Source organism: Ornithorhynchus anatinus, chromosome 3, assembly GCF_004115215.2.
Source record: "Ornithorhynchus anatinus isolate Pmale09 chromosome 3, mOrnAna1.pri.v4, whole genome shotgun sequence".
In the NCBI taxonomy this organism is placed as follows: Eukaryota; Metazoa; Chordata; class Mammalia; order Monotremata; family Ornithorhynchidae; genus Ornithorhynchus; species Ornithorhynchus anatinus.
Genome location: NC_041730.1, coordinates 140,696,435 through 140,721,387, shown reverse-complemented (window position 1 = coordinate 140,721,387; position 24,953 = coordinate 140,696,435). Strand labels below are relative to the sequence as shown.

Sequence of the window (24,953 nt, the reverse complement as noted above, 5' to 3'; positions counted from 1 at the left end):
ATAATCATCAGAATCTGGTGGGCTCCTTGCCTTCACCTTTGCTTGGCTTAGCCATCTGTTTGTTTGTGCTCATTTTCTGCCTTCTCTCTCTTCTCTGCCTTCTCTTCTCTTCTTTTTCTAAAATCTGGTATTTGTTAAGCACCTACTATGTGCCAAGTGCTGGGGTAGATACAAGTTAATCAGATTGAACTCGGTCCCCATTCCATCTAAGGCTTAGTCTTAATTCCCATTTTACACCTGAGGTAATTGAGGCACAGAGAAGCCAAATGACTTTCCCAAGGACCCACCAAGCAGACAAATGGCGGAGGCAGGATTAGAACCCAGGTCCTTCTGACTCCCAGGCCCATGCTCTGTCCACTAGGCAATGCTGCTTTGCTGTTTCTTCTGCTTCCGGATCTGCTGTAATAACAGATCGTAAAAGATGCAGGTGGACAAGTATATGAAGTTATTTATGTAAACAAGTTGTTGTACAACTGGAAATTCAGTAATTGCTCTGTGTGAAAATCTGGGAAGAGTGCTAGAATCAAGGAACAAGAACTGGGAAGTTCATTGCACTGAGGAGAGACAGTGACCCTGATTTTCTTCCTACTGATAAATCCTATGATACAAATAGATTTTTGTGTGTTTCTTACATTAGGGGTAGGGAATGAATCTGTTTACTGTTATATTATACTCTCCTGAGCACTGAGTACAGTGTTCTGCACACAATAAATACAATTGAATGAATGAATGAGTGAACTTTTAGTGATAGAAGAGTCATATAACAATTTTCTTCTGATAACGTTTATTTCCACTTTTTGGAGAAAAAACTAATTGCTTTTAAACTTTCCAATGTGCATAGGAAAAAACCCAAGGTGGGTAGATAGAGCGCAGATACTGTCATTTTGCAGGTTTTAGGAGAAACTCCGGAGTGACTTAGCCCTTGTTCCAGCTATTTGTCTGCAGGTTTCTCTGTCCAAATTCGCCATCCCTTACCGAAATTGCTCTGTCAAAACCCAGCGAAGGGGCAGGAAGCAGTGAGGAGCAAGGCCAGAGAGGAAAGTGGCGCAAATGGCTGTTGGAGGGGCGTGATGGCAGGTGTCTCTGCCTGGAACTCTTCCTCGCTCCGTCGGCCCACCACGTTAATGATGGTGGCAGCCCGTAGACCCTCGAGCCAGGTGCCTTGGACCCCCTCCCCGCTCACTTCACTTCACTTTACATCCTTAAAAGATCACCGAGCCTGATTTTCTTGTGGGTTTTCCCTCCAGGAAGCAGTCGGGAGGAAACCTTGGAAGGATGAGCTCGCTGCATTTTTGACAGCTTTCCCTGCCTGGGCCTCAGTGGTAGAAATGGGTGGGATGGAAGCCACCCTGCCCTGAAATTCCTTCCTTGCAGTGTCCCCAACTAGTAGGTCATGTGGCTGTGAATGTCCAGGCTTGATGATGGCTCTTGCATCAGTGCTCCGCTTCCCATACGCTGTGGAGAGAGGAGGCCGGACCTCATCGCTTCCCGGCTGGGACTGGAGGTGTTGGCGTGTGTGGGTGCTAAGCCAGAGTCCAAAGTCATTCTGGGTGCAGGGAACGGAAGCGGGCCGGAGCTGCAACCCAGCTAATCTGTGTTTCTGTGGAGGAGCTGGTCCAGCAGTTGCTAGAATGGCAGAAAGGAACAGAGGTGTCAGTGTTTAGCTTACACAGGGCCCTCACAGGCAGAGAGAGAAAGATGATCACTGAGGAAGGGCCTGGTCTGCATGGGCTGTGTCTGAGCCGGACTCCTGGCCTCCTGCCGCAGCCCGGCTCTTCGAAGGGGCCTGACAGTGGCCAGGTCTGACACTGACCATACCTGACACTGGCCAGGACTGACAGTGACCATTCTTGACAGTGGCCAGGACTGATAGTGGATAGGCCTGACAGTGACCAGTCCTTTTCAAAACAGAACTTCTCTTCCCACCCAAATCCTAACCTCCCCCTAACTTTCCCATCACTGTAGACGGCACCACCATCCTGCCTGTCTCACATGCCTGAAACCTTGGCATCATCTTTGACTCCTCTCTCTCATTCAACTCACAAATTCAGTCTATCACTAAATCCTGTCAGTCCCACATTCACAGCATGGTTAAATCCACCCTTTCCTCTCCATCCAAACTGCTACCAAGTTAATACAATCACTCATCCTATTCCTCCTAGATCACTGCATCAGCCTCCTTGCTGACCTCCCAGCCTCCTGTCTCTCTTGACTCCAGTTCATTCTTCACTCTGCTGCCTGGATCATTTTTCTACAAAAATGTTCAGGACACATCATCCTCACACCTCAAGAAACTCGAGTCATTGCCCATCTACCTCGGCATCAAACAAAAACTTCTCACTATTGGTGTTTAAGCAATCACCTTCCCCCCTTTCACCTCACATCACTATTTGCCTCTGCTGACCCCACGTCCACATTCCACCTCTGGTCTAAAATGCCCTCCCTCCTCATATAGGACAGATAATTGCTCTCCCCTGCTTCAAAATCTTAATGAAAGCACATCTCCAAAAGGTCATCCCTCACTAAGTCCCTCTTTTCCTCCATTCCCACTTCCTTCTGCATCATCACCTTGACTTGCTCCTTTTGTTCTTCCCCATTCCCAGCCCCAGTGCACTTATGTACATATCTGTAATTCATTTATTTATATTAATGTCTGCCTCTCCCAACCATCTAAACTGTAAGCTTGTTGTGGCCAGGAAATGTGTCTGTTTATTGTGTATTGTCCTCTCCCAAGGACTTAGTACAGTGCTCTGCGCACAGTAAATGCTCAATAAATATGATTGAATAAATGAATGAATGAATCTGACCATGGCCAGGCCCGACAGTAACCTATCCATGATGAAAAGCTCCCCAAAATGTGGCTTCCTAGCCTGGCCGCTTTCTGAGTCCTCCCCTCCTCCTAAACCCCACCCTGCCTCCTCCCCCTTCCCCCCGACTCCCAGGGTAAAATGGGCATCTTTAAATCCCGGGACCTTTTTGAAGACTTTAGCTCGGAGTTGATTGGTCTGTAAAATGACTCTTTTCATTTGCTCTTCTTTTTTCTTTCTCACCTCGGGCAAGTTGTCGTAGATCCTAGAAGCCAATGAGAAGCCAGTCAGAACTCTGTTCTACTGCACTCTCCCAAGCACTTAGTTTAGTGCTCTGAACACAGTAAGCACTCAATAAATTGCACTGATAGATTGATTGAAGGGGCCCTCGATGGGGCAGAGCCAGAGATGCCTCATTCAGGTGGGTCAAGTTGTCAGGCGTTTGGACGGTCAGGTGGGCAGTCAAGCACTCAGTTGGGCAGTCAGGTGGGCGGGCAGTTGGCCAGGCAGTCAGTCAAGCAGTCAGAAGGGTTGGGCGGTCGGTCAGTCAGTCAGGTGGGCATTTGGGTGGTCATTCAGTTGGGTGGTCGTTCGGGTGGTCGGGTGGTCAGTCGGTTGGGTGGTCGGGAGGGTGATCAGTTAGGTGGTTGGGTGGTCGGTCAATTGGGTCGCTGGTTGGGCAGTTGGTCAGTCATTCGGTCAGGTAGGCAGTTGGCTGGTCAGTCGATTGGGCAGTTGGTTGGTCAGTCGGTCAAGAAGGTGGTTGGATAGTCATTCTGTTGGTCAGACAGTTGGGCAGTCAGGAGGGTGATTGGGCGGTCAATCAGTAGGTCACTCAGGTGGGCAGTTGGTTGGTTGGTCACAACCGGTTGGTAGGTCAGTTCATCGGTCACTCCATTAGTCAGTCGGTCGGTCAGTTGGTCTGTCGGTCAGTTCTCTGCAACCTCTCTGGGTGGGAGTGGGGAAAGTGGTCAGCTTTGTCAGATGCATCAGGCTGTCAAGCAGAGGCCTCAGGAGGTCTGGGGCCCCCGGGTGTGGCCAGACACCAGAGGTATTGTCTTCCGGCCCCCCGAGCTCCCGGGCCCCACGGGGACTGACGGGTAGCCCCGACCCTTGGATAAGCAGCATCTTGGACTGACCGTCAGTGACCAAGCCTTGACCGCCAACCTCCCAGCCATGCTCCTCCTTCCCAACCCCTCAGTGGGGACAGAGTGAGACCCTGAGCTGGCTCCAAATGGTTGTGCCCAAACCTGCCATCGGCTTGCTCGCTTGCTCCCAAATAAGCCCCCCTAGAATTGGTCCCTCCACCGCCAAAAATCAGAAGACCCAGGCCACATGGACATGGGGTTGGGTACAAACCTGAACTGTTTTCATGAGTGGGAGTGGGTGTAGCCTGATCTGGGGTCACCTTTTGCTAAGAGAGAGTGAATGATCATGCTGTATAGTCTAAGCATTTCATTACCCATCTTCTTCTTCATCATGATCATCAGTGTTTCTGGGGTGCCTACTGTATGAAGACCCCTGTACTGGGTGCCTGTTGTTTGCAGAGTGCTGCACAGAGTGGCCTGGTATGGGCAGAGCACTGGACTGGACACCTACTGTGTGCAGGGAACTGTATTGGGCATCAGCTGTGTGTGGAGTACTGCACAGGGTGCCTAATATGTGCAAAATACTGTACTGGGCACCTACCATGTGCAGAACACTGCTAGGTGCCTATGGGAAGTAGAACACTATACTGGGTGCCTATTGTGTGCAGGGCACTGTACTGGGTGATTCAGAGCATATAATAAGAGTAATAGCCCCACTCTCGAGGACCTTGAGGAACTGTCTTCCACTAGATTGTTAGCTCCTTGAGAGCAGGGCTCATGTCTACCAAATTATTATTATTATGGTATTTTTTAAGCATTTACTATGTGCCAAGCACTGTTCTAAGGGTCGATACCTTACTCTTCCAAATGCTTAGTATAGTGCTTTGCACCCAGTAAGTGATCAGTAAATTCCATGACTGATTGCCTGAGGTGTTTACAATCTAATCTGGTGGATAAAGCATGGGCATCAGAAGGACCAGGGTTCTGATCTCGGTTCTGCCACTTGTCTGGTGTGTGATCTTGGTGAATCACTTCACTCCTTGGTGGCTCAGTTACCTCATCTGTAAAATGGGGATTAAGACTGTGAGCCCCGTGCGGGACATAGACTGTGTCCAACTGTTTAGCCTGTATCTACTCCAGTGCTTAGTAGGGTGTCTGGTATAATAAGTGCTTAACAAATACTCTTTAAAAAAAATTGGGATACAGGCCTTGATTCAGCAGGCCAGGGGTCACCAGGATCACCCTGGACTTGTTTGGCTCTGAGCAACTCTGAAACAGTGCTTGGACCAAACGAGAAGCCTCTGGGAGCCCTTAGGGAACAGTGGATAGAAGGAAACGGAGGGGTGCCTGGCTTTCTCTGCTCCTCCCACACACCCCAAGACCCCGGACCCTAGTCAGACTCCAGTCAGACCCGGCCCCGCTGGGAAGCTTCGGGCTGAGGTTTCCCAAGCAGCTTTCTGACCCTGTTTTAGGGCCCTGGAGGTGAACTTGGGTAGCACCACCCCCCGCTCCCATCAGGAGCACCCTGAACACCGAAGCTAGTCCAAACTCTCCTCTTCCAAGGGCCCTGCAGTTTAGTCAGTCAGTTGTATTTACTAAGCGCTTACTGTGTGCAGAGCACTGTACTGAACACTTGGGAGAGTACGGTACAATGATAAACAGACACATTTCCTGCCCATAGTGAGCTTACAGCCTAGAGGGGCAGATCCAGTGATGGTGGGGTGGGGGAACGGGCAAATGTGCCAAATGAGCACACAACAACAGCCACTTGGGAAAGGGACCCGGGCCCATGCTTCCCCTTGCATCCCCTGTAGGACTCCCGCTGTGTATTCCCCCTTGTTGGTCCCCCACACTCCAACGCTGAGGTACCTTTTAGAACGCATGTGCATTTCCTTCTCTGAAATGAACCTTTCCTTGGGCTTGAACAGGTTGTCTAAAAAGAGAAAATAGACAGTTCATTTCAAAGACCACTCGGAGCTACAGCTGTGGGAGCTGTGTCCATGGAAACCATGCTCGTGGGAGCCGAGTCCGTGGGAAATGTATCCGTGGGAACTGTGTCTGTGGGAACTATGGTTGTGGAAGCCACGTCTGTGGGAGCTGTGTACATGGGAGTCGTGTCCGTGTGAGCTGTGACCTTGGGAAGTGGAACTGTGGGAACTGTGGGAATCGTGGGACCCACCAACCCTCCCACCTCGCAGGCCCGAAACCTTGATGTTCTCCTTGACTCCTCTCTCTCATTCAACCCAGATCGTCAATCCATCACCAAATCCTGTCAGTACCAACTTCACAACAGTGCTAAAATCCACCCTTTCCTCTCCATCCAAACCGCTACCACATTAATACAATCACTCATCCTATTCCACCTAGATTACTGCATCAGCCTCCTCGCTGACCTCCCAGTCTCTTGCCTCTCCCCAGTTAAGTCCAAACTTCACTCTGCTGCCCGGATCCGGATCATCTTTCTACAGAAACGTTCTGGACATGTCACCTCCCTTTTCAGAAATCTCCAGTAGTTGTCTATCCACCTCTGTACCAAACAAAAACTCCTCACCAATGGCTTTAAAATTCTCCATCACCTTACTCCCACCTACCTCATCTCATTTCTCTCCTACAAACCAGCCCTCAAACTTCACTACTCTGGTACTAACCGTCTCATTTTGTCTCCATCTCGCCTGTCTCACCACAGACCCCTGGCCCATATCCTACCTCTGGCCTGGAATGTCCTTCCTCCTCAAATCTGCCAGACAATTACTCTCCCCACCTTCAAAGCCTTACTGAAGACACACCTTCTCCAAAAGGCCTTCCCAGACTAAGCCTCACTTTTCCTCATCTCCCACTCCCTTTTGCGTCACCCTGATTCACTCTCTTTGCCTTCCCCCCCATTCCCAGCCCCACAGCACTTATGTACATATCTGTAATTTTATTTATCTGCACTGTCTATTTGTACTGATGTCTGTCTCCCCGCCTCTAGACTGTGAGCTTGTTGTGGGCAGAGATTGTCACTCTTTATTGCTGTATTGTACTTTCCCAAGCGCTTACAGTAAGTGCTTAATAAATATGATTGAATGAAAGAACTGTGTCTGTGGGAGTTGGGTCTGTGGGAGTCACGTCCATGGGAACTGTATGTGGGAACCATATCCAGGGAAGAACTTCCGAGGGAGTGGTGTTAATGGGAGTTGTGTCTGTGTGAGCTGTGTCCATGGGAAGCATGTCTGTGGGAGCTGTGCCCGTGGGGGCCGTGTCCATGGGAGGCCAAACTAGCACACTTCCCCCCTTCAGAGCCCTACTGAAAGCACACCTCCTCCAGGAGGCCTTCCCAGACTGAGCCCCCCCTTTCCTCTGCTCCTCCTCCCCTCCCCATCACCCCAACTCCCTCCCTCTGCTCTACGCCCCTCCCCACCCCATAGCACTTGTGTATATATGTACATATTTTTATTCTATTAATTTTATTAATGATGTGTATATATCTATAATTCTATTTATTTATATTGATGGTATTGATGCCTGTCCACTTGCTTTGTTTTGTTGACTGCCTCCCCCCTTCTAGACTGCAAGCCCATCATTGGGAAGGGATTGTCTCTATTACTATATTGCACTTTCCAAGTGCTTAGTACAGTGCTTTGCACACAGTAAGCACTCAATAATTACGACTCAATGAATGAATGAAAGAGTGAATGAGGCTCCTACTCTTCACCCAGGCACGAATTCCCCCCAAAGTCCTTGAATACTCACCTCCCCCTCCCTCATCCTCACCCACCCCCACAGCACTTAGGTATGAATCCTTATACTTGGCTGCTTCCCTTACCTACAATTTATTTTAGTGTCCTCTCTCACTAGACTGTCAACTCCTTGAAGGAAGGGATCGTGTCTACTCTATTATGCTCCCACAAGCTTTCAGTACAGTGCCCTTCTCACAGTAGACTGTGAGCCCCTTTAGGGTGAGGATCATGTCTATTAATGCTATTGTCCTCTCTCAAAAACAGTGCATTGCTCCAACAAACACACACACACATACACACACTTAATTCATAATAATAATAATACTAATAATGGCATTTGTCAAGCACTTACTATGTGTCAACACTGCTCTAAGAGCTGGGGTAGATACAAGGTAATCAGGTTGTCATATTTGGGGCTCACAGTCTTAATCCTCATTTTACAGATGAGGTAACTGAGGCCCAGAGAAGTGAAGTGACTTGCCCAAAGTCACACACCTCATAAGTGGCGGACTTATGGGGTGTACACAACCTCTGACTCCCAAACCCGGGCTCTTTCCACTAAGCCATGCTGCGCTATTATTGGTCATTCAATTGTATTTATTGAGCACTTACTATGTGCAGAGCACTGTACTAAGCATTTGGGAGAGTACAATATGAGTCTAGAGGGGACTCCTGCTGCTACTACAGCTATTACTTAGAGAAGCAGCTTGGATCAGTGGAAAGAGCCCGGGCTTGGGAGTCAGAGGTCGTGGGTTCTAATCCCAGCTCTGCCACTTGCCAGCTGTGTGACTTTGGGCAAGTCACTTAACTTCTCTGTGCCTCAGTTACCTCATCTGTAAAATGGGGATTAAAACTGTGAGGCCCACGTGGGGGGACCTGATCACCTTGTATCCCCCAGTGCTTAGAACAGTGCTTTACACATAGTAAGTGCTTAACAAATACCACCAATATTACTATGGTAAACTGTAAGCTCCATGAAGGGAATGATCCTGCCCACTAATGAATGAATGAATCAATCAGTGGTATTTATTGAGCACTTACTGTGTGCAGAACAGTGCACTGAGCACTCGGAAGAATACAGTACAGCAGAGTTGGTAGACAGGATCCCTGCCCTCAAGGAGTTCACAGTCTAGCAGGGGAGATAGACATTAAAATAAGTTTCGGACAGGGGAAATAGAAGAGAATGTGGAGCTAGGGGTGGGGTAGGGATGGGGTGAGTATCAGGTGCTTCAGAGGGCAGATCCAAGAGTATAGGTGATTCAGAAGGGAGAGAAAATATGGGAAATAAGGGCTTAGACAGGCAGGGAAGACCTCTTGGCGATGCGATTTTAGGAGGGCTTTGAAGGTGGGGAGAATGGTGGTCTGTCTTATATGAAGGGGGATGGAATCGGCAGTGAGGCAGATAACAGAGACTTGCAATGAGTAAGTTGGTATTAAAGGAGCAAAGAGTGTGGGCTGGGTTATAGTAATAATAATAACAATAATAATAATAACGTTGGTATTTGTTAAGTGCTTACTATGTGCAGAGCACTGTTCTAAGCACCAGGGTAGATAAAGCATAATCAGATTGTCCCACTTGAGACTCACAGTCTTAATCCCCATTTTACAGATGAGGTAACTGAGGCACAGAGAAGTTAAGTGTCTTGTCCACAGTCACACAGCTGACAAGTGGGCGAGCTGGGAATCGAACCCATGACCTCTGACTCCCAAGCCTGTGCTCTTTCCACACTGCTTCCCACAACTTCCCATAACTATCATGGGATAACCCATGACAATAGGAAATCAGGGAAGTAAGATAGGAGCAGGCAAGGTGATTGAACCTATAAAGCTGATGGTAAGGAGTTTTTGTTAGGTGCGGAAGAGAATGGATAACCACAGGAGATTCTTGAGGAATGGGGAAATTTGGACTGAATGTTTTTTATAGAAAAATGATCTGGGCAGCAGACTGTAGTATGGACTGGAGCGGGGCGAGGCGGGAGGCAGGGAAGTCAGGGAGGAGGCTGATGCAGTAATCAAGCCAGGATACGATATGTGCTTGGATCAACATGGTAGTGGTTTGGATGGAGAGGAATGAGTGGATTTTAGCAATGTTGTGAAGGTAAAACCGACAGGATTTGGTGACAGATCAAATATGTAGGTTGAATGAGAGAGAGGAGTCAAGGCTAACACCAAGTTTATTGGCTTGTGAGACAGGCAGGATGGTGGTGCTGTTTACAGTGATGGGAAAGTCATGAGGAGGACAGGGATGGGAAGGTGCGGAGTTCTATTTTGGATGTGTTAAGTTTGCGTTTTTGGCAGGACATCCAAGTAGAGATGTTTTGAAGGCAGGAGGAAATTCGAGACTGCAGAGCAGGTAAGAGATCAGGACTGGAGATGTAGATTTAGGAATCATCTGCATTGAGGAGGTAGCTCTGGGAGCAGATGAGTTCTCCAAGGAAGTGAGTGTAGATGGAGATTAGAAGGGGACTCAGAACTGAACCTTGAGAAACACCAACAGTTAGGGGGTGGGAGATGGAGGAGGAGCCCAGGAAAGAGACTGAGTAGGAGAGGCCCAAGAGCTAGGAGAACCAGGAGAGGACAGTGTCAGTGAAGCCAAGGGTGGATATTGTTTCCAGGGGAAGGGGATGGTCCACAGGGTTGAAGGCAGTTGAGGCATCGAGGAGGATTAGGATAGAGTAGAGGTCACTCTACTGTACTTTCCCAAGTGCTCAGTACAGTGCTATGCATACACTAGGCACACAGCAAATACCATTGATTGACTGATCGATCTGGTCAGGCTTGGGCGCTCACAAGGGCCCATTTATACCCAGTTGCAGCACTTATGCAGACACGCTTATTCAAGTAGCCACTGGTTACATGGTTTGTACTTATTCCTCTGTCTGTCTCCCTTTTAGAGTGGAAGCGCCTTGCCAGCAGGGTACCCATCTGAGTATCTGTCACCCTTTGCCCTGTGCTTAGTACAGTGCCCTGTTCCATGGGGGCTCTCAGTAAACGCCATGACTACAGGAAACTCAAGACTAACTCTGGCCAGATTGCTAAGCCTATACTGGGACCAGAGGATCATTCACTCAATCAATTGTATTTATTGATTTATATTTTGAGGAAGGAGTTTCTCATCCCTGTTGAGGTGAGCCGTTCAACTAAGGAGGCCTGAGACCTTCACAGCTCTGAAATCAACCCTCTCTGTCCTTGCCACGCTTACTCTGTGTGGCCGGACTTCATTTACCCTACCTGGCCCGGCTGCTCCAACCCCCTCTGGCCTGATCTCACTGACCCACTCTGGCCCAGACGCTGTGACCCCCTCTGTTCTGGTTGCCCCATCCCCCTCTGGCCTGGCCACCCCAACTCCCTCTGCTATGACTGCCCCAACCCCTTCTGGACTGGCTTCCCCAGGCCCTTCTGCTCTGGCCAACCCAACACCCTCTGGCCTGGTCGCCCCAGCCCCCCTCTGGCCTGGCCACATTGATTCCCTCTGGCCTGGCTGCTCCAACTCCCTCTGGCCTGACCTTCCCAACCCCTCTGCTCTGGCCACTTTGACTCCCTTTGGCCTGGCTTTCCTGACCTTCTCTGGCCTGCTGCCCTGACCCCCTCTGCTCAGGCCACCCGGACCTTCGCTGGCCTGGCCACCCAACCCCCTCTGGCCTGGCCACCCTGGACTTCTCTGGCCACTCTGACTCCTGTTGTCTCGATGAGGCCAACTCACCATCTACAGGAAGATTGCCATCTTCTTCGAGTCTGTGCACTACCTACTTATGCCCTGATCCCCTACAGAACCTGGTTTTGGGGAATCAGAGCCAAACAAGCAAGGTTTAAGGGTGCTTTCTTATCCTCCTGCAATTTGGGATTTAGTAGTAATAGTAATAGTAGCATTAAGCAGTACAGAACTCCTCATCTTCCCATCCAAACCCTGCCCTCCCCTTGACATCACATCACTGTAGACAGCACCACCATCCTCCCTGTCTCAACTTGGAATTATCCTTGACTATTTCTCTCATTTAATCGGCATATTCAATCTGTCACCAAATCCTGTAGGTTCCTTCACGACTTCATTAAAATCCTCCTTTTTCTCTCCACTGAAAAGGTTACCACCCTTATCCAGGCATTTATCCCACCTTGATTACTCTATCAGCCTCCTCACTGACCTCCCTGCGTCTTGCCTCTCTCCACTCCAATCCATACTTCACTCTGCTGCCTGGATCATTTTTCTGCCAAAACGTTCAGTCCACATTTTCCCTCTCCTCAAGTCCACATTTTCCCTCTCCCAGTGGTTGCCCATCCACCTCTGCATCAAACAGAAACTTCTTATCATCGGCTTTAAAGTACTCAATCACCTTGTCCCCTTCTAACTTACTTCCCAGATTTCCTACTACAATCCCGCCAACACATTTAGAGAAGCAGCATGGTTCAGTGGAAAGAGCACGAGCTTTGGAGTCAGAGGTCATGAGTTCGAATCCCGGCTCTGCCACTTGTCAGCTGTGTGACTGTGGGCAAGTCACTTAACTTCTCTGGGCCTCAGTTACCTCATCTGTAAAATGGGGATTAAGACTGTGAGCCCCACGTGGGACAACCTGATTCCCCTGTGTCTACCCCAGAGCTTAGAACAGTGCTCTGCACGTAGTAAGCGCTTAACAAATACCAACATTTTGCACCTCTAATGCCAACCTACTCATTCTCAACTATCTCACCACTGACCTTTCCTCCACATCCTGCCTGTGTCCTGGAACACCTTCCCCCTTCATTTGTGACAGAAGATTATTCTCCCCACTGTCAAAGCTTTGTTAAAAACCATCTCCTTCAAGAGGCCTTCCCTGATTAAACCCTCATTTCCTCTTCTCCCACTCCTTTCTATATCACCATTGCATTTGCATCTGCACCTTTACTGTACCCCACCCTCAGTCCCACAGGATTTATGTCCAGGGGAGTTCAGTGGAATCATTTATTTCAATGTCTATCTCTCTTTCTTGATTGTAAGCTCCTTGTGGGCAGGGAACATGTTTAGCAATTCTATTATTCTGTACTCTCTCGAGTGCTTAGTACAGTGCTCTGTCAGAGTAAACACTCAATAAATCTGATAGTGTGATTGACTCAGGTGATCCAAAAAGTGTCTGGTCCACCTGTGCTTCCCACCCTCCAGCTACTGACCACTGAGTGGGTGAGGGACCGTGAACTGCTTCTTCCTGCTCAGCTTGGGAGTGGGGGTGGGTGCGGGGGTGGCCGGTTGGGTCTCTGCACTTCTGCCACGGCATTGCGCCTTCCTCTGCTGGACCATGTGCTGCAGCTTCTCCAGACGCTCCCGGGAGCGAGAGATGAACTGAGGACGGTGTACTTGCAATGCTTCCTGAGAAGAGAAGCAGATTTGCAGAATAATAATAATAATAGTATTTGTTAAGCACTTACTATGTGCCAAGCACTGTTCTATGCGCTGAAGCACTACATCGCAAACAGGCCAAGGGTCACTGCTCTCCCCTGAGCTGGATTTGGTTCTTCCATCTCCCCTGAACCAGCCCAGGGCCACTGGCCTCTTCCTGCCCCTAGACTGTAAGCTCACTATGGGCAGGAAACGTGTCTACAAACTCTGTTATACTGTACTCTCCCAAGTTCTAAGTACAGTGCTCTGCCCATAGCATGGCTCACTGGAACGAGCATGGGCTTGGGAGTCGAGAGGTCATGGGTTCAAATCCTGACTCTGCCACTTGTCAGCTGTGTGACTTTGGGCAAGCCACTAAACTTCTCTGTGCCTCAGTTACCTCATCTGTAAAATGGGGATCAAAACTGTGAGCCCCATGTGGGACAACCTGATCACCTTGTATTCCCCCAGCACTTAGAACAGTGCTTTGCACATAGTAAGCGCTTAACAATTACCATCATTTTTATTATTATTATTATTATTATTTAGCACTGAGTAAATGGATTGATTGATTGACTGAATCAAACGAGAGCCGCTAGTCTCCCCTGAACCAACCAAGGGCCACTGGTCTCCCTTGAACTGGCTAAATTAGATATGTTTCCCATCTTCCCTGAACTAGCCGGGGGCTGGTAGTCTCCCCTGAACCGGATAGCTTTCTCCCATCTCCCCTGACTCAGTCGAAGGCTGCTGGTCTCTGAATAAACCAAGAACTGTCGGTCTCCCCTGAAATGAGTATGGGTCTCCCATTTCCCCTGAACTGGTCAAGGGTTTCTGGTCTCCCCTGAACCAGCTAAGAGGCCCCCCATCTCCCCTGAACTGGCCAAGGGCCACCCGTCTCTCCTGGTGGCCTAAGGCCACTTTGAATGACCTGCTCAATATCTGTGGTTCGTCCCCATTAGATTGCAAGCCCCCACGGGACGGGATCACCTTGTATCTATCCCAGTGCTTGGCGCATAGTAAGTGCTTAGCAAGAATTACAATGACCAAGGACCACTGTCTCTCCTGAGCTGGCCAATGCCTTCCAGTGTCCCCCACCCTCATGGAGCAGACTCCTAGGCCTGAGGTAACAGCCACATGAGGAACCCCAAATCTTACTGGTGTCATGCCCTGGGGATTCCCCAAAAAGCCTCACCACCTCCACCCCCACAAGAGGGACTGGTCAGGGCCCCTCCCAAAGACCCAGAATCCTTACCCTTAGGGTCAGGGGGCTGGGAGGGGTCTTCTCTGACTCAGAGTCGACAACCGGCCAGTGAGAAGCATCTGGGCTCCAGATGGCGGCCGCTGAGAAGGTCAAGGGCTTGAGGAGCATCTCTGATCTGTTGCTTTTCTCGCTTCTCTTTCGCATCGCAGTGAAATCACGGCGCTTGGAGTCACCTGGAAGATAGATTGGCACCACGTTCAGGCAACCCAGCACTGGCCCGTTTCGGCCCGGTTCCCAGGCCACGTAGAGATAGGGTTATTGATTAGCCTTGCCAGGAGAAGGGATCTATCACACAATTGATCAACGGTATGTACTGACGCTCACTACATGTGCAGAACGCTGAAATAAATGCTTGGGAGAGTACCACAGAGTTAAAAAGACATGATCTCTGCTCTCAAGGGACTGATGATCAAAAGGAGAAGGTAGATATTAAAATACACAGACAAGAGGAAGACTGAAAAGGGGATATTTAGTAGCAGTATTAGTAACATTTACATAAATAAATATCTTTGGTTTCTGTCCTTTAATTCCCCGCTGTGGTAAATTAGCAACTTCACCCTTATCAAAGGAGTACTGGAGCACTGTGAGTTGATGACAATCAATCAGTCAGTCAAATGGTATTTATTGAGTGCTTACTGTGTGCAAAGCACTGTACTAAGCACTCAGGAGAGAACAATACAAAGAGTTGGAAGACATATTCCCTGCTCACAAGGGGCATATAGTCTACATTAATATAACTAAATAAATGACATTCACAGATCCAAGTGCAGAGACAATACAGAAAAGAGAGGGATTGGAGCAATAAGGTTTAATTCAGAAGCAGCATGGCCTAGTGGCAAGAGCCCATGCTTGGGAGTCAGAGGTCATAAATTCTAATCCTGGATCCACCACTTATCAGCTGTGTGACTTTGGCAAGTCACTTAACTTCTCTGTGCCTTAGTTACCTCATCTGTAAAATGGGGATTCAGAGTGTGAGCCCCACGTGGGACAACCTGATTACCTTGTATCTACCCCAGTGCTTAGAATTGTGCTTGGCACATAGTAAACACTTAACAGATACCATTATTATTATTATTATTATTATTATTATTATTATTAATTGGGGAGCAGGCTTGGATCTGGTGGGGCTATGCTAGGCCCCTATGGCGTTCACCCAGATGGTCCCTGCTGAATGCAGCCCAGAGGAGGCTGGTGCAATTGGTTGGCATCTGTCCCAGCTGGACAAGTGGCCCGGGGCTGCCATGTCATGTGGCCCGTGGTGGAGAGTGGGCTGGAGTCAGAGGTCCTGGGTTCCAGACCCTCTTCTTCTATGGGGCTGCTCTTACACCACCTTTTCCAAGGAAACCAAGTGGATTCTCTATCCCTGGAGCAGGTTTTTTGCGACTGATGGGGCCATGCGCACATCTGATTTTTGGCTAAGGGTGGCACGTCTCATGTACCATATCCTGAGCTGGGATCGCATGCCTCACATATCTGGTCTCACTCTGAGATCGCATGCCTCATGTGCCTAATCCTGCTCTCTGATTGCCCGCTTCATGTACCCAATCCTGCTCTGATATCAGATGCCTCACATACCTGCCAAGCAGCTCCAGTCGGTGAAGGCAACAGCTGACACGTGTTTCCAGCCATTCGAGGCTTCATCTTCTTTTCCCGTCCTCGCTGGCACCACGCTGACTCTGCTGGCCGATTGGTAGGGGCCTGCCCTGGTCCCCAGGGACTGTGTCCGCTGCAATTTGTCACTGTCCAACACCCCTTCATGTTGTGATGGTGGCCCGTCACGTGGCCGTTCCCACCGGCCATCCCAGATTGTTTGTGGCCCGGACCCATCTCCTCCTGTGCTGTCCCTCACCAGCCTGACCTGAGACTGGCTGCCGATGCCTCCGGGGTCTATGCTGTGGGCGTCTTCCTCGGGAAACAGAGCAGTGGCAGACCACTGTGTCCGGGGCCTGGGGCCTGGAGACTGTTTGGCAGTGGCAAGAGTGGGAGGCGGACCAGCAGAAGGGGAAACCGAACGGGGGCCTGGCCAAGAAACTCGCAGGAAGAGGCAGGAGGTGAAGAGACGGGGCGGGGCACTGGGAAAGGTGCTCACTGAGTGGTCCGCCCTGGCCCCTGGCTGTCGGATGTTGGTCTCCCAGGCCGGACCCCCACCTGCCCGCATCCGCGAGCAAGGGGCCGATGATCCGATGCTCCCCAAGTCTCCCTGATGGAATGATTGTCCTTGTCTGCTTGAGGGCCCAGTGGAAGAGTGGCCAGGGGTGTGGCCAGTGGTGTGGACGGGGCCGGAAGTGTGGGTGGGGTGGAAGTACTCCGTGGGGCCTGAGAGGTGGGCATGGCCAGTGAGGCTGGGAGGGCCAGTAATGCATTTGTGGCCGGCCAGGTGGCTGTGGCTGGTGAGGTAGGCATGCGTTTGGTGGACACGGCTGGAGAGGTGTCCATGGCCAGTTGAGTGGGAGTGGCTGGTGAGGGGGGCTGGGCCAGTGAGGTGGATGTGTCCGATGGGCTGGGTGGGGGCTTTCCCTAGCCCCTCGCCCCTGACAAACATCATGTGGGGAGGGTCTCCGGCAGCTCCACGGGAGGTCTGGGCGGGTGCAGAGGTAGGGGGCCCCACTCTCCTGGCTGTGATGGTGATGTATGCGAAGCCCTTCCTCGGACAACCAGGCCGTGGCTTCTGTCCAGAGCTCATGTCAGTCCGGGCCACGATGGTGGCATGGCTGGAGACCGGCCCTGGTATGCCTGGCCGGTTGACAGAAGTTGCTGACCCTGCATGGGTGCTGCTCACCCTGTGCCCCACCCATGATGTCACCCTCTGTGGGGATGGAGCCAGCAGTCCCGTGCTCCCCTCAGTCAGCGGCCAGGAGACAAGTCCTCCTCTCCGCCATGATGTCACTTCCTGCAAACAAGGGAGAGACAGGAGGTGGGGGGAGAAAATAGAGATGCCAGTGGTCCATCTGCTCAAGGACGATGTGGGCCTCCCTGTTCTTCTCCTCGTCCCAGCTCCCGTCTGCCCCACCAGCCTCCTCCCCACTCAATCCCCACCCACCCCGCCTTTTGATGCCCCTGTGACCCCACCATCTTGGGGGTGCGGTTCCAGAGCCGGGGCGCAGAGCAGGTCAATGCACAGCCGATCTTGTCCATGAGAAGGCGGCTCACCCTCAAACTGGCTGCTGGACAGGAGAACCCACTTTTTGGACTGAGTGTGGGCCACTGACCCTCCTAGGGGTCCTTCCTGTGCAGACCTGCCTGCTCTACTGGCACTGTCTCAATCAATTAATTGTTTTATTGAGAGCATTGTACTAAACGCTTGGAAAAGTACAATACAACAGAGTTGGTAGAGATATCCCCTGCCCGCAAGAGGTTTATAGTCTAAGGGGAAGAAGAGGCAGCGTGATGGAGTAAGAGAAGTGGCATGGTATAGTGGATAGAGGACAGGCCTGGGAATCAGAAGGTCATGGGTTCTAATGCCAACTCCGCCATTTGTCCGCTGTGTGTCACTGGGCAAGTCATTTCACTTCTCTGTACCTCATTTCCCTCATCTGTAAAATGGGGATTGAGACTGTGAGCCCCATGTGGGACATGGACTATGTCCAACCCAATTTGCTTGTAACAACACCAGCACTTAGTTCAGAGCCTGGCACATAGTAACCACTTAACAAATACCATAAAAATAATAATTATGAAATAGTCTTGGCCTTACCTTGGCCTTATCCACGACTCATCTCTCTCTCATTTAACCCACATATTCAATCTGTCACCACATCCTATTCGTCCAACTTTCATAACACCACTAAAATCCACCCTTTCCTCTCCATCCAAACTGCTACCATGTTACTACAATCACTTATCCTGTCGCACCTGGATTACTGTATCAATCTCTTTGCTGACCTCCCAGTCTCCTGTCTCTCCCCACTCCATTCCATGCTTCACTTTGCTGCCTGGATCATTTTTCTCTAAAAACCTTCAGGAAATGTTTCCCCACTCCTCAAGAAACTCCACTGGATGGCCATCCACCTCTGCATCAAACAAAAACTCCTCACCATTGACTTCAAAGCAGTCAATCCCCTTGCCCCTTCCGACCTCACCTCGCTACTCTCCTATGACGACCCAGCCTGCACACTTGCCTCCTCTAATGCTAACCTTCTCACTATTCCTCAATCTTCCCTCTCCCCACCAACTCCTCGCCCATGTCCTGCCCCTGGCCTGGAATGCCCTCCCGCCTCAAATCCGATGGACAATTACTCTCCCTCCCTTCAAAGCCTTATTGAAGACCCACCTCCTCCAAGAGGCCTTCCATGATTAAGTGCTCCTTTCCTCTTCTCCCATGCCCTTCTGCATTACTCTGACTTTCTCCCTTTATTCATCCCCTCTCCCAGCCCCACAGCACTTACGTCTATATCGGTACTTTATTTATTTTTATTAATGTCTTTCTCCCTCTCTAGACTGTAAGCTTGTTGTGGGTATGGAATGTGTCTGTTTATTGTTATAGTCTCCCACCTGTTTAGTACAGTGCTCTGCACACAGTAAGCACTCAATAAATACAACTGACTGACTCTACTGCTCAGATCATCTTTCTAGAACATGGACGCGGCCACCCTGTCTGAGTTGTGGGACTTGATGTTGAGAGCCATGGTATTGGGAGGCCGGACGTTGACAGTGAAAATGCCCAACAAGAAGTGTCCGACACCACAACCATTCTGGACAGGGGAGCTGACCGTCCTGAATCCGGAAGCAGCGTGGCTCAGTGGAAAGAGCCCGGGCTTGGGAGTCAGAGGACCCGGGTTCGAATTCTGGCTCTGCCACTTGTCAGCTGTGTGACTGTGGGCAAGTCACTTCACTTCTCGGTGCCTCAGTGACCTCATCTGTAAAATGGGGATTAACTGTGAGCCTCACGTGGGACAACCTGATTTCCCTGTGTCTACCCCAGCGCTTAGAACAGTGCTCTGCACATAGTAAGCGTTTAACAAATACCAACATTATTATTATCCAGACCCTCGCTGGGGCGGGAACCTGAGCACTGTCCGTGGATGGCTGGCCTAGTTGCCTGACCACCCTCTCCCCAAGCCGTCTGCGGGCTAGAAGCAGAAATCACTCTCTTCACCCACTCCCTTCTGTGCACCCTTGCACTTAGATTTGCATCCTTTATTCCTCAGTCCCACAGCACCTATGTTCATATCCGTCATTCATTTATATTAAAGTCTGTCTCTTCCTCTAATAATAATAATAATAATCGTTGGACTTGTTAAATGCTTACTATGGGGCAAACACTGTTCTAAACTGGGATAGATAAGAGGTAATCAGGTTGGATGCAGTCCCTGTCCCACATGGGGCTCACACCTGTAATCCCCGTTTTACAGATGAGGTAACTAAGGCATGGAGAAATGAAGTGACTTGCTCAAGGTCCCACAGCAAGCATGTGGCAGAGTCAGGATTAGAACTCATGTCCTCTAACTCCCTGGCCGTGCTCTTTTCACTAGACCATGATGATTCCCTAGACTTTAAGCTTGTGGTGGGCAGGGAACATGTCTACGAATTCTGTTATATTGTACTCTCCCAAGTGCTTGGTAGAGTGCTCTGCACACAGTAAGAGCTGAATAAATACAATAAATAATAATAATAAATAATTGACTGATTAACTGATTAATTGATTGACCAGAGGTCACAGGAACTGGAAATCTTTGGGTTTCATTAATGGGATGGAGCTTCATTCATTCAATAGTATTTATTGAGTGCTTTCTATGTGCAGAGCACTGTACTAAGCGCTTGGAATGTACAATTCGGTAACAGATAGAGACAATCCCTGCCCAATAACGGGCTCACAGTCTAAATGGGGGAGACAGACTGCAAAGCAAATCAGAACAAAACAAAACCCAGAGCACTGTACTAGGCGCTTGGAAAGTAGAAACACCCTCACCCGCTTCTGAGGCCAGGGAAGAGCCACAAGCTTCATCTTGCAGCATGACACTCTCTCCTCCACCTGGGACTCCTGCACCTGCTCTTTATATTTAAATTCTACATTATAAATGACCAATTCATTCATACTAATGTCTATGTCCCCCACATACTGTAAGCTCATTATGGGCAGGGAACGTGTCTGCTAATTCTGTCGTATTTTACTTTTCCAAGTGCTTAGTACAGTGCTCTGTACATAGAAAGCTATCAATAAATACGACTGATTGATTGACTGCTCTGCCGCTGAGCCTCTCACCTGCTCCCAGCCCACCCCACCAAATGGAAGCCCCAAAGGGTTGAACCCGCAGATACACAAACCCCTGACCTGACACCTGTGCAGGCTCCCGCTGCAGGGCTCGGCTCTCTGAGCCTATAGAGATAGGTGAGCACTGCACAGGGTGGTGGACGAGCACTGAGCAGGGAGATGGGCGAGCAATATGCGAGGAGGCAGACAGCACTACACAGGGAGGAGGGCGAGCATCCCCTACTGTGGACGGCGTTGTGTGGCTTTGGCTTGCAGAAGACAGAGATGGCTACCTTAGTGAAGCTGGGGCTGGTTCCGGCCACATTCCCAGAGCGGAGTCTTCTCAGGGGCGGGTGGGAGTCGGCGCTGCCCTGGATCGCTGCGGACCCTGGGAAAACCAGACAGATGGGCCCATTGTCAATCAATCAATCAATCAATGCATCCATTCATCCATCAGTGAAAATTATGGAAAGCTTATCACGTCTGGAGCACTGAGCATACACTACAGTTGGCAAACCCAACCCTTGCCCTCAAGGAGTTTACAATATATCGTATGCAGAACACTGTACACCAAGCACCTGGGAAAATGCAATAAGCAGCGTGGCTTTGTGGAAAGAGCCCGGGCTTGGGAGTCAGAGGTCATGGGTTCTAATCCTAGCTCCACCACTTATCAGCTGTGTAACTTTTGGCAAGTCACTTAACTTCTCTGGGCTTCAGTGACCTCATCTGTAAAATGGGGATGAAGACCGTGAGCCCTACATGGGACAACCTGATTACCTTGTATCTACTCCAGGGCTTAGAACAGTGCTTGGCACATAGTAAGCGCTTAACAAATACCATTATTATTATTATTATTACATGATCCCTGACTTCAAGGAGCACTCAGCACTGTCCTGAGCGTTTGGAAGTGTTCAAAAGTTAGTGGGTGTGATTGATGCCCTCAAGGAGTTTATAATCTAGCCTGGAAGACAGACAGTAAAATAAATTAGGGAAAAAGCGTGGCCTAGTGGAAAGAGCATAGGCCTTGAAGTCAGAGGACCTGGGTTCATCTGTGTGGGCAAGTCACTTAACTTCTCCATGCCTCAGTTACCTCATCTGTAAAACAGGGATTAACTGTGAGCCTCAGGTGGGACAACCTCATTACCCTGTATCTTAGAACAGCGCTTAGAACAGCGATCTGCACATAGTAAGTGCTTAAGAAATACCAACAGCAGCATGGCTCAGTGGAAAGAGCATGGGCTCTGGAGTCAGAGGTCATGAGTTCGAATCCCAGCTCTGCCACTTGTCAGCTGTGTGACTGTGGGCAAGTCACTTAACTTCTCTGTGCCTCAGTTCCCTCATCTGTAAAATGGGGATGAAGACTGTGAGCCCCACGTGGGACAACCTGATTCCCCTGTGTCTACCCCAGTGCTTAGAACAGTGCTGGGCACATAGTAAGCGCTTAACAAATACCAACATTATTATTATTATTAGTATTATTATTCTAATCCCTGCTCTGTCCCTTATCTTCTGTGTTTCCTTGGGCAAGTCACTTCACTTCGCTGTACCTTAGTTTCCTCAACTGTAAAATGGAGATCCAATATCTGTTCTTCCTTCTACAAGGGAGGGGGACAAGGACTGTTCCTGACCTGATGATCTTGTGTCTATCCCAGTGTTTAGTACAGTGCATGGCAAATAGAATCCTCTTAACAAACGTCATCATTATTACTATTGTTGTTGCTATTACTATTATTGTTATTATGTACTAGCATGTAAAGATATGTATATAGGTACATCTGGAGTGTGAGCGCACAAAGGCTGAAGTGGCAGTTGAGGGGGAAATAGGATTAGGAGATGAGAGAGAAATCAGGGAAGACTTCCTGGAGGGGTTGGACTTGCAGAAAGAATTAGAAGTGGGGAGAGCTGTGCTCTCAATCAATCCATGAATCAATCAATCAATCAATCTTGCAGCAAGGTACCTCAGATTGCACAATATAAGTGAAAAAGCCTTACGGCCTAGTGGATAGAGTGCAGGCCTGTGAGTCAGAGGACATGGGTTCTAATCCTGACTCTGCCACTTGTATGCTGTGAGACCTTGGGCAAATCGCTTCTCTTCATCGTGTGTTAGCTACCTCATCTGTAAAATGGGGATTGAGACTCTGAGTCCCATGTGTCCAATCTGTTTGGCATGTCCTATTCCGGGGCTTAGTACAGTGCCTGGCATATAGTAAGTGCTTAAAAAAACACAATTATTATTATTACTAATAATAGTAATAACAATAATAATACTAGCAATAATAACAATTCTGTGCCATCACACAGATCCCTGGTCTGGTCTGTCTGTCCTGTCAGGCAGGATAGGGGCACCATGTTAAACCCCCTCTTCTTAGTTCATCTTGATGTTCCCTCTGTGAGCCCATGTTGTTCCTGGGATAATAATAATAATGATGGTGTCTGTTAAGTGCTTACTATGTTTCAGGCACTATTCTAAGCCCTGAGGTAGATACTAGATAATCAGGTTGGACACAGTCCCTGTCCCACATGGAACTCAGAGTCTTAATCTTCATTTTACACATGAGGGAAGTGAGGCACAGAGAAGTGAAGTGACTTACCCAAGGTCACCCAGCAGACAAGTGGCAGAGCTGATATTGGAATCCATGACCTTCTGACTCCTAGGCCTGTGCTCTAACCATTAATAATAATAATAATGATGGTATTTAACAACATCCGCTCAACTGTATATATTTCCATTACCCTATTTATTTTGTTAATGAAATGTACATCGCCTTGATTCTATTTAGTTGCCATTGTTTTTACGAGATGTTCTTCCCCTTGACTCTATTTATTGCCATTGTTCTCGTCTGTCCGTCTCCCCCGATTAGACCGTAAGCCCGTCAAACGGCAGGGACCGTCTCTATCTGTTGCCGACTTGTTCATTCCAAGCGCTTAGTACAGTGCTCTGCACATAGTAAGCGCTCAATAAATACTATTGAATGAATGAATGAATATTTGTTAAGCGCTCACTATGTGCAGAGCACTGTTCTAAGCACTGGGGTAGATACAGGGTCATCAGGTTGTCCCACGTGAGGCTCACAGTTAATCTCCATTTTACAGATGAGGCACAGAGAAGTGAAGTGACTTGCCCACAGTCACACAGCTGACAAGTAGCAGAGCAGGGATTCAAACCCATAACCTCTGACTCCCAAGTCCGGGTCTTTCCACTGAGCAAGACTGCTTCTCACAAGGCCACGCTGCTTCCATCGGAGACCCTCTTCCCTAGTGCCCCTCCACCCCGGCCCTCCCGGTCCCCTGCCCCGAGGCCCCAGAAGTCACCTCCACCTGTCCTCGTGGGCCGGCTCATGTCCTCTGAAGTCCTGGAGGCCTCTCCTTATCTCACCCAAACCCGGCCCAAATGGGGGCAAAACTGCCCAGCGGGAGGCTGGACAGGCCCTGGCAAGGATGGACAGGGCCCAGAGGCCATGGGAGCCGGCCGGGGGCAGTGCCCAGAGGGGACAGGACCACGATTCTTGCCAGCTGTGACATCAGCATGTTGGCATGGCAATCCAGCCTGACCACCGTTCCATGGGGGTTTCAGCCCAGCCCCAGCCCAGCTCCAGCCCCAGCCCCGGCCCCAGTGCCAACCCCAGTACCAGGAGCAGTTTCTGAATTTAGGCTGAGGCCGGCTTAACTGGTGCTTCTTCCTCTTTTTTTTTACGGTATTTCTTAAGCACTTACTTTGTGCCAGGCACTGTTCTAAGAGCCGGGGTAGATACATGCTAATCAGGTTGGACACAGTCCATGTCCCACAGGGAGTTCACAGTCGTCTCTAGACTGTCAGCTCACTACGGGCAGGAAATATGGCTGTTTATTGTTATACTCTCCCAAGCGCTTGTGCTCTGCACTGAGTAGGCGCTCAGGAAATACAACGGAGTGAATGAATGAATGGATGAAGTAACTGAAGCCCAGAGAAGTGAAGTGATTTGCAGAAGAGATTAGACAGTAGGCTGTGATTAGACAAGCAGCATGGCTTAGTGGAAGGAGCACAGGCTTGGGAGTCAGAGGTAGTGGATTCTAATCCTGGCTCCACCACTTATCATCTGAGTGACTTTGGGGAAGTCATTTCACTTCTCTGGGCCTCAGTGACCGCATCTGTAAAATGGGGATGAAGACTGTGAGCCCCACATGGGACAACCTGATGACCTTTATCTATCTCAGCGCTTAGAACAGTGCTTGGCACATAGTAAATGTTTAACAAATGCCATCATTATTATTATTATTTGGCCAGGGTCACACAGCAGACAAGGTGGGGGAGCTGGGATTAGAACCCAGGTCCTTCTGACTCTCAGGCCCGGGCTCTGTCCACCAGGCCACGCTGTTCTTCCTCGAAAAGAAGTTCCTGACAGAAGGCTGCCGACCCTGTGCTCGGCCAAGCCCCAGCAGAGGGAGACAGCTGGGCTCCTTTCCCAGATCCAGAGACTGTTGCCTAGCAACACCCCCCCTTTCTCCCCTCACCCCCAAGTCCGGGACAAGGCCCTTCCCCCCCAGTGGTCCCCCTCCCTCTC

General features: G+C 49.6%; 1 protein-coding gene across 3 annotated transcripts; it reads right to left on the bottom strand.

Moving 5' to 3' along the window:
- Nucleotides 1–764: 764 nt before the first annotated feature.
- C3H10orf90 (chromosome 3 C10orf90 homolog) lies at nucleotides 765–23,905 on the bottom strand. 3 transcript variants are annotated; one of them, XM_029059281.2, is made up of 8 exons: nucleotides 23,725–23,905; nucleotides 20,706–20,800; nucleotides 15,798–17,112; nucleotides 14,214–14,395; nucleotides 12,757–12,952; nucleotides 5,765–5,828; nucleotides 3,051–3,072; nucleotides 765–1,626 (listed from the first exon to the last, which is right to left on the bottom strand). In XM_029059281.2, the coding sequence occupies exons 1-8, from the start codon at nucleotides 23,750–23,752 to the stop codon at nucleotides 1,588–1,590; spliced, it is 1,941 nt and encodes a 646-aa protein (XP_028915114.1). In that variant the 5' UTR covers nucleotides 23,753–23,905; the 3' UTR covers nucleotides 765–1,587. The 3 variants fall into 3 exon arrangements, with proteins under 3 accessions (XP_028915114.1, XP_028915112.1, XP_028915113.1); XM_029059279.2 differs by having other exon boundaries at nucleotides 2,973–3,072; nucleotides 23,725–23,904; XM_029059280.2 differs by having other exon boundaries at nucleotides 2,973–3,072; nucleotides 23,731–23,904.
- Nucleotides 23,906–24,953: the final 1,048 nt, after the last annotated feature.